The sequence below is a fragment of the Ictidomys tridecemlineatus genome, chromosome 2 (genome assembly GCF_052094955.1).
Source record: "Ictidomys tridecemlineatus isolate mIctTri1 chromosome 2, mIctTri1.hap1, whole genome shotgun sequence".
Taxonomy (NCBI): domain Eukaryota; kingdom Metazoa; phylum Chordata; class Mammalia; order Rodentia; family Sciuridae; genus Ictidomys; species Ictidomys tridecemlineatus.
Window position 1 is genome coordinate 193,354,758 of NC_135478.1, and position 10,140 is coordinate 193,364,897.

Consider the following 10,140-nt stretch of genomic DNA (forward strand, 5'->3'; position numbering starts at 1 on the left):
ATTTTTTTCCAAAACACAAAACTGAAATTTAAAGAGACCCAGAACACTAAATTCTAAGGTTGAATTTAGTATTGCAGGAAAGTGGGCAATTTAGGTTGATCAATTCATTTTGCTTATTTTTAAGATATAAGATGATAAAAATTATAATTAAAGATTGATTTTTTTCTTTCTCCCAATTTTAATGTATTTCTTACAGCAAAAAGCCAAAGAAACCCCAAAGAAGGCAAAACAACCGACTGAAACCTTTAACCTTAGCTTATGATGGAGATGCAGACATGTAACACTTAACTTTCCTGGCAACAACCAGTTTTGGCTTTCTGACCTTGTTGTAGATATCCAGAGGCTGCAGCAACAGTATCCAAACTCTGTGGATTATAATTCACTTTAACTTAAAAAAAAGAAAGAAAGAAAATGAAAATGAAAATCATGCTGCTACTGAGCTATTCAAGATAGCACCACTAACATATAAGCCAACAATCTTCAGAATTCTAGAAGTTTGTCATCTTCTCTGAAATCTACCAATTGAAAAAACACTTTCATTTCTAAAATATAGTGGTAAAATTGGCCATTGGATGCCTGACACAAGGCTGTTTGCAATGATAGCCCACGAACATTCTAGCATGAAGAGTTTGTAAGAAGACCTCTACAATACTACAGTAAAGCATAACAACATATATACTCAATTGATTGACACACATTATAATGTCATATTGTATACTTGTCAATAAGCAACTTTAACAGTGAAGAAGAAAAGTTCCAAGCTAAACAGAAAATCCATTGAATAAGTTCAGCATCTTCCTGGTTTGATGGTTGCTTTTATTGACCTGCATTTCAGAGACAGAGACTCTTTAATAAGACTCACTCTTGGCTCTCTCCAATGTACGAATGCTGGACATGTACTAGTATCTTAGAAGAAAGAGTCCTCAAGTTCAGTATTTTATAGTGGTTATTGTCTGGAAAGCTAAATTGCTTGTGTTGATACATTTCTACTTTCCCTGATTTTCAAACTGGTTGCCTGCATCTTTTTTGCTTATGGAAGGCACATTTTTGCACTATATTAGTGCAGCATGATAGACATTTAACCAATATGCCATAGAAACTGCCTCTTTTCATATGGGATGAAGACATCTTTGCCAAGAGTGTCATGGAGACTTCTGCAAGTTCTTGTATCCTGAAGAGAGTAAAGTTCAGTTTGGATGGCAACAGGATGGATTCAGCGGTTACCTGCTGTATACACTCTTCCTCGGCTCTGCAGCCATTGTAAAACTGACAACATGGCGATACCTTAAGCCCATTAACCCTCCAAAAAGTGGATCCCTCTAGTTGGTTTGTAATTGTTCTTTGAAGGCTCTTTATGACTAGATTTTTATATTTGTTATCTTTGTTACAAAAAGAAAAGAAAAGAAAAAAAGAAACTGCTTGTCTTTTTAATTTCAGGAAGATGGAGAAGAAGGTAATCTCATCAATGATTTTTATAACTAAAAGAAATCAAAAGTATGTGTTGATTTTTCTTTCTCCCTGATTTGCTCTCTGTTTCAGAGTGAAGGACTTCTTGTAGGCAGTATGTCAAAATCCATACTCTTTTGTCTTTCTTACTAGTAAAATTTGAACCAGTCTTTTATTGTAGAATTTCAAAACCCCTAAACTTTAAAAAAATATATATATTAAAAATCTAGACCAAGGGCGGCAAACCTTTTCTATAAAGGATCAGACAGTAAATATTTTTAGCCCGGTCTTCATTGCAGTTTCTCAATGCTGACATTGTATAATGTTGCCAGAGATGACACAAAAGAAGAAAAAGGATGAATACGGCTGTTTTCCAGAAAAACACTTTTTAAAAGCAGCCAGCACACCACATTTACAGGTTCTAGTTTGCGGACAACCACTCCAGATGGTTTTAAGTCTAACTCTCCGTTGCATCTTTAGTTTTCATCCATTTATGCTCTGTCACCAGTGTTTAATTTCAAAGGTGAAAATTCAGGCATTAAACTTACATTGCACTAGAAGTAGTTATATTTGTCACAGATATAGCTCTGAGATTGCACAGTGGAACAGTTTCTAACTTAGGAGAACTCCGTTTTATGAAAAGAAAGCTTGAATGGTGACCTTAAAAAGCAGCACTGTTTTTTAGGCAATATTGACTGTAACGACCTTTGAGAGCAGGGAGAATGTTAGGTTTTCATGTCTTTTAAAAATTGTAAGCAAGTTATTTCATCCTAAACATAGTCATGTAGCTATAAAAGTGATTGGGATTATAAAGCATTTTCCCCTCACATAGAATACAGTGGATTTTGATCTCCCCCTGCTGTCCACTAGAGTATTTGCAAAGATTACAAAAGAGATTAGAATGTCCCCCAAATGAAAATATTTACACATATTGCAATAGGAACTGTTGTAAGCATTCATTCTTTATGCAATATTCACTATATTAAGTAATGCAAATACTTCAAAGATAACAGGTAGTCAGGAAGATAAGAAATTCTACTTTAAACCAAGGACTCAACCATGGAAAAACATAAAAACAAGGTCCATTTTACCTTTTTTAATGGAAGAGAAAGAAGAAGTAATATTGTTACTCTAAAACAGTGAGGGTCAATATATGTACTCAGGAGACTTCCAGATAATACTCAAATTGATCTCTTTGGTAAAATGTACTCCATTCATCCAAAATGGTTGAGAAAAAAATCTATTAAAATTACTTGAAAATTGCAAAAGTCTTATGAAATGTATGCAACACCTAGTAATTTTGAAAAGGGGAATAGAATAAAATACTGTTCCTACAAAAGCTGTACTTAAGATATTATAAAATGTAATTTATTCAAAAGACAAATCAGTATCATCCTGCCTAGGTTGTAAGAAATAAATGAACTAAGAGATCAAAAATTATAAAATGTTATCAAAATATAAGACATTATATCCAAAAATTGATGACATCTCACAGCACTATATATGTGGAAGACATTAGGTGCTATGTGAACCAATGCCAGGGAACATACTAGATGCTTATTGTTAATATAAATTAATACTAGATGGCCTCTTATGATGTGAAAAGAAGGGAAGATAATTATTTGGCCAGTTCGAACAAGTGGAGATTTTCATATTTATGTTTGTTTAGTTTTTTGGCATGAGTTCATAATGAGTTAAATACTGGAAATTCATCAAAACCTTATTCTTTGTGCTCATTCTAAGAATTTAGGAGGTGAACATGGTAAATTGTCTACTAACACTTTTGCCTTGACAAAATGCTCTGAGCCCAAAAAGGTTTAGAAATAGTGTTCTATAAGCATGAAGATCTGCTTGGTTTAAAAAAAAAAGAAAAGAAAAAATATTGTTATAGGATTATGTTGGACTGTTTCAGTAGAAACCATGTAGAAGTGGCATACTTATCTCTCTTGAAAGGGACTGATTTGCTTATTTATCAATACCTCATTCAGTTCATTGACTATAATCCTAATTTCAAAGCCTTTTTGAGGACACAACAGTGGAGCTTAAGCTACTAAAGGGAGTGCATAAAAGCATGTCTCAATTACTTATAACTAAGCACAAATTACATATAAGAAATATCTATTGAATTATTACATGTAAAAACACTCTGCTAGGCACCATGAAAACTAATAATGGCTTTTGGAAACATAGGTACCTCAGACATTCAGAAGAAGGAAAAGAAGCTTAAGGAGTAATGATAGCGCTTGAACACATTGTCCTTTACTCTGGATTTGCTTATAGATGTGGTTAGTATTTTTCGATATGTAATGTGACTTAGGACACGCTATCAAAAGCTTAATGTTTTTCCTCCTCCACCCTCAGATGGATGGAAATGGTCATTGTGACTTAATCAGAAACCTGTAAAGTTCCTGGCCATTCAAAGATGAAGTCATTTCTTACATGAAGCCAGTGGCAACTCTCACATATTTATTTACCTCCTCCAACTTTGGTCCTTTATGATTTTCGCTTCCTGGTATCTCTCTACATTTCTCTCTCTTATCAATGACTGATCTTGTCTGTGTCCCTCAGAAGCACCTTCCACTGACCATGCTCAGTACTTTATTAAAAAAAAAAAAGTAGAGAACACTTATATTTCCTTCCTGCTGGAATCAAAGTGTCACTTAGAATGTGAGCATCTTGGTTAAACAGAATGCACTGGTCAAAGAAGTGAGAAAAGGGCAAGGAAAGCTGTGGAGGACATGCAAAAGAAAAAAATTACTTTTTCTATTAAAAAAAAAATACTGTCAATTCTTACCCTCACTTTATTGGTGCCCTGTATCCTCTTAGCCCCCTGTCTTTGCTCACTTCCCACCCTACCAGACAGTGAGGGAGGCCTATGCTTTTCAGTACTGTGAAGCAAGAAGAACCCATTCCTAGGTGGATTGGGGGTCTGAATATGCAAGGATCATGCTTCTCATGTTTCTTGCTCTATTTCCCTTCCAAGATGGAGAGTTCCAAAGGACAGCAGTCTGGGAACAACTCTTAAAGGAATCTTGCAGAGCATGGTTTTCCTGGGTCTAGGTTAGATGTGAGAACCACACCTGCCTCTTCTCGTGATAATTGTTCCACCTGGTCCTACCCTCAGATGTCCTCGGCTGTGCAGCTGGACTTCAGGCATCTGATACTGGAGTGTGGGCCTTGAAAATGGTTATTCTTTTATGAAAAGGGTATTTTACAGTGTGAAATGATAATTCCATATCTAGCAGGGACACCGAAAAATGGGCATGCCTACTTTATTAAGTGAATAAAACAAATGCTAAGTGAATAGTTAATTTTGCAGGGTTGTTTGTTGTTTGTTTTTGTGTGTGTACTTCTGCCAAGCCACACCATTAAACAGGAAGAATATGAAAAGTTTTAGTTTGTGGGAGTCAAGATTTTAGTGATCAAAAATCTCTGTTCTATTTAAGAATGTAACTAGGTGTCGTTTCTATGGTTGTGTTCTATAGGGTTTTGTTTTTGTTTTTGTTTTTGTTTTCCTTTAAGTAAAAGCTTTTAGATTACCTATTTCAAGCCTCAATAAACTTTTCCCAACTACTTTTCAGGAATCTAATTGTGTTTATTTTTAGAAAATAAACATTTAGATTCCTTTTCTGGTACTTTTTCCTACCCATTTCAATAGCAATTTGAAGAGATCAGTATCTGCCATTGTAAAATACAACTTTAGTAAATTTATGATCTTTCTATAAATTATAATCCCCTAAATGTGTATTTTTTGTTAATTTAACTATCTGAGTATTTATTTTGTTTAAATAAGGAGGCAGCTGTCTATGAGTTTTTTGTTAATATTACTTTGTAAATTGTGTAATTTATTTTAAATTATGTACATTTCTTTTATAACGCACAAAATGTCTATGTACAATTAACTACAGATTTGCAAATAAACAATGTCACTAAGCTTTATTCAGTTAATACAGAATGGCATGTGAAGATGTAATATGATTTTTTTACATTTTCATATGGATTATTTGTAAATAACTATATTGCTGAAAACATAAACATGGAAGTCATTTTCATTCTAATCATGTGATTATGTGCGTCTGTGTTTTAATTTACTTCATAAATGTGGGTGGAATATTTTTTTCAGTGAATATCCAAATCACTTTACTACTGTATTGCCCTTTCCTGAGTATTTTTTTTAACAACTCCAATTTAGAAAGTTTGAAAAATTCAAATTTTGCCTTAAAAGTCAACTGAGGGCACAAGATTAATCATTAAGATCAAAGAACCTCTTGGTTACCGGTAAATTAAAAGAAGGCACTAGCAAAGAATGATGGAACACTGATGGAACACTCTAGAAGTAAGCACAGATCTTCCTGTCTCAGCAGTCTAAGGCTGTGTGTACCCCTCAAAGGCCATACATGGAAATCAAGGCAGGCAATAACACACTAACCAATTCAGAAATGACTGCACAACTTGGACAAATCACTGCCAGGGAAATTTATAGTTAAAACATTTTCTGAAGTAGCCATTGGCTAGGATACAACTAAATGGAGAACCCTTTAATCTCATCATACATGAACCACTCAAAACCTGCAGCTAGCCTCCAATACCTGATGAAAAAATGGTGGGTGAGGGGTTGGCATTGAAGCTCAGTGGTAGATTACTTGCCTCGCTCGTGCAAGGCCCTGGGTTTGATCCTCAGCTCCCCACCCAAATAAAGTAATTTTTTGTCTCATTTTCTCTGCTGTTCATTACAATTGAATCTAGATAAAAGTTTTTAAAAATATATCAGATATTTCTTTCTATCTTGACATTCAGAGTCTCATGACTTACTTCATTTTTTTTTATTTTGCAACTCCAATGGATGTCTTTAAACACAAATACAAACATGACTACTTTACATTCTACATTTGTTTCTTCTGTGTCCCTCGTGATTCTTTTTATTAAACTTTGAATTTATTACAAAGAACAGCAAACAGACACTTCTATTTACCTCTCTCATCAGTTTCAATTACTCTGAAAAAGTACATACAAAAATGCATAAACACAATCAGGCTTTCTGATAGTGCAATGATTTTTCTTTTTCTCAGGTCACTTCCTTTCCACCTTCCTCCATAGCAGTTTGCTGCCAAGGTAACTCAAGTTAATAATCTGATGTGGATCTGCCATATTTCCCTTTGATTATATAATTAAAACCATGATGGTGGTGGGAAGCAAGATGGGTGGAGAGAGCAAAATGGGCCAAATTTAGTAGATGCAATTAAGAAGAGCTTATTTTTTTTCCTTGCTCAAATATTGTAAAATGTCCTTCCTTAGCAACTCCTAAGGCAGATTTCATAGCTTTCTGGCCACAGTTAGAATTATGAAAAAAATCTCAATCCAGGTTAAGCCAAACATCAATCAACTCCCCTCATGGTTTTCATTTCCTTCACTCCCAGCAAATTTAAGTCACTTTTCATCTTCTGGTATATATGTTGGCAATTGGATTCAATTTTCTACTAAATATAATTTTTAAGTGGCAATTCTAGTGATGCCATATATGAATGTTAATTTTAGGCCAACAAATAAATTTTAATTTTTCATTAAAGAAAAAGACTTTCTGATTTATATTTTCCAACAATTTTTTTTTCTTTTTATCATGAACAAAGATCCCTTGCAATGGTCTCTGTCTTCTCACCATCCCTGCAGTGAGGGTGAGCTTTCTGTCTATGTTCTATCTCATTCCTGTGCACACTCATCCCTTGCTCATGTTAACCATTAGCACAGTGTTAGGTGGAGGTGATGAGGCTGGGTCCCAATCTCCTGTTAAAAGAACACTTTCCTCAGAGCTCCTTCCTCCTAATCACCTCTGCCTGGAGCTCTTCCCTCCATATTGGCCTGGCCTCTTCCTCACTTCTTATATTTCTCTGCTCAGATGCCTCTTAGCGTGCACTCAGGGGTATTGAACCTGAGAAGCCTTCTTTGACTATTGTTGTCACTCCCCATCCTCCTCCTCCTTTCTTGAGTTTTTCTTTTCAGCACCTTCCATTGTATCTTCTTGGTTTTTTCGGTTATTGTTGCTTTTTTGTTCCCCCTCCCACACATGGAAGAAGCTAGATATTTTTCTGTTTTGTTCTTTATCTGGAATGATGCTCAGCACACAGTAAGAATAATGTATTAAGGAGTCCTTATAAGATGAATGATTGAGCAAATGAATCAGTGAACAGCAAAGTTTATGGACAAAGAGCAGCTACGGGTAAATAGCAGATCAGTAACAGAGGCCCTGTGGTTAAGAGACCAACTTCATCCAAATCTTAAAGTTGTCAATTCCCCACTGCTGTGAATAAGTTTTATTTTCATTTGTTAACCTAAACACTTCCCACCTCCAAAGACAATATGTTGTGACATGAACAGAATGATAGCAGAGCAGCTAGGAAATTAAAAAAACAAAAGTAACTGAGACTGCCTTCTCAGAGAAGTGACATCTGAGGATATTCCAGTAAGATGTGGGGCAATGACATTTGCAAAACCATAATGAAAACAAGGTCCGTCAAAGACAAAATTCTATGTCATTTTTTCTCCATTTAAATTGAATTGCATGGTTAATTCCACCAGGAGAAGGTTCATAGGGCTCCAAATACTGGAAAATGAGGAAAGGGGCAATTGAATTTTTTTTAAATGATTTTGTTTCAGAATAAAAAAGAAGTCTGATTATACTATTCAGTCTTAAATTAATTTTGTGATGTCAATAATAATCAAATAATACTCCATTTGCTTCAGAGCCTGAATAAGACAGATAAAAAAAACAAAATATAGTGACAATAATTCCAAAAATTTGCTTTGGAGCAATAAAGGGGGCATTCACCAATCATGTCAACACATTAATAGAGCATTTAAAATTCATTCCTTGTAGAAAACAATGTCTTGATTTCCTTGCAAAGTAAAGTCAATTTCAAAATCAGAGTCAACCAATAAGTCCAGGAAGTAACATAAAGAAGAAAGCATGCATCTTAATGGAAAGGAAAGGCTTATGTCCCAGTCTTCCATAAACAGTAGATAGAGTGAAAACCTGCCAATCACATTCCCATGACCCTCCAGCTGCTGCTTTGACAGCTGATGACTATACCTTTTCATGATTTATAAAAGTTTTACTCAGTTATAGTATTTGTCTGCTAGGGTTTTTTCTTTTTTTTCTTTCTTTCTTTCTTCTAACGGTTAATCCTTTTTACTATGTATTTGCCAAAGGGTTACAAGACTTTCCTCTGATGTCATTACCTTGCTCTCTATGAGGAAAATAGCTGATAAAGTTAAACCAAGAAAGCAGTATCCTGCATGTAGAAGGGCACAGTAGATAGGATTTTGATCTGATACTTGAATAAAAGACCTCTACAATTCATTTGGCTGTGCTCATGAATTCTAATGTCTATATGTAGGAATCATAGGAAAATGAAATCAAAATGTGTCTTATCATAAATGTAAAATGATAGACTAAGGCTGTGTCTGGTAGTCATTCTGACATAAATATATGTTGCAAAAAGATTATGGCAACATTTGTTCAGCAATAAAAGCTAAAGAAGACTTTGATACAATTCCCTCAGAATAGATACCATTATTGGCTTTCAAAAATCAACAATTCCTAGTCAGAAATCTTCAAGTGTAATTATGGGTTCATAATCAAAGCAGATGCAGCAATAAATTGGTACACTACTTAACTTAGGCTAAAATGTCTTGTGTAGGAACAGCCCCTAGTAGGAAAGTAGAAGCAGCACCTTCCACTGACAATGATCACAGACTCCATATCTTACAAGTTTGCTAAGAAAAGGAAATGAGGGGCTGAGGTTGTGGTTCAGCGTTACCCTAGCACACGTGAGGCCCTGGGGCAGATCCTCAGCACCATATAAAAATAAATAAATAAATAAATATACAATACCTCTCTGTCCAACTACAACTAAAAAATAAATATTTAAAAAAAAAAAGAAAAGGAAAGGAAAGTCTATCTTACTTTCAGATAGACTGAAAAGTCTATCTTACTTCCTGGCAAGATGTGGACACAAAGCCAGAAGAACAGAGAAAGGAGTATAAATAGCTTTTGAACTTAAACAAAAATTCTCATGAATATTCATACTTAAGGAAATGGCATTTGACACAATGACCCAAGAGCTGCGAGAATAGGTTTGACAACTCACTCTTTTAATAAGCACACAAGAACAAAAGAGCTTTCTTATATTTTTACTAGTGGGAAAAGTATTGATTGAAATCAATGAAAGAAAAAGTAGACAGATTTTTAATTGAAAATAAACAACTTTGACCTAGTAATTCCACTTTTGTAATGCACAATTAGGTGACACATAATGTGTGTGTGCATTACATATATGTGTGTGTGAATAGAGATGACAGATGATGATAAATAATGATATACTACAAGGATATTTATTGTATCTTGTTTATAGTTGAAAAGTATGACAGCAACATAAATGGACTTAAATTATGAAAAGTTTAAATAAATAAATCATGGTGCACACATAAAACAAAATCCTATTTATAAGATTTTTTTTTTTTTTTACTTCTGTCCTTCACTTGTCAGAATTGAGGATTGGCAAAAAATAGTGAGAAATCACAACACACACACAGATGCACAAAATGTTCCTAATTATGCATTATAATAGTCCTCAAGTCATTTAACATCATCATCATGACAGTGTTGGAGATTGAACCCAGAGCCTCACACATTCTCAG

General features: G+C 34.5%; 1 protein-coding gene across 2 annotated transcripts in view; it reads left to right on the top strand.

Annotated features, from left to right (window-relative positions):
• Thsd7a (thrombospondin type 1 domain containing 7A) overlaps positions 1 to 5,504 on the top strand; it is a 399,002-nt gene extending 393,498 nt beyond the window's left edge. For both annotated transcript variants that reach the window (XM_078040341.1, XM_078040342.1), the window contains one exon: positions 197 to 5,504. In XM_078040341.1, the coding sequence (XP_077896467.1) occupies positions 197 to 281 (85 nt within the window). In that variant the 3' untranslated portion in view covers positions 282 to 5,504. The remainder of the gene's footprint in view (positions 1 to 196) is intronic.
• The last annotated feature ends 4,636 nt before the right edge of the window (positions 5,505 to 10,140 follow it).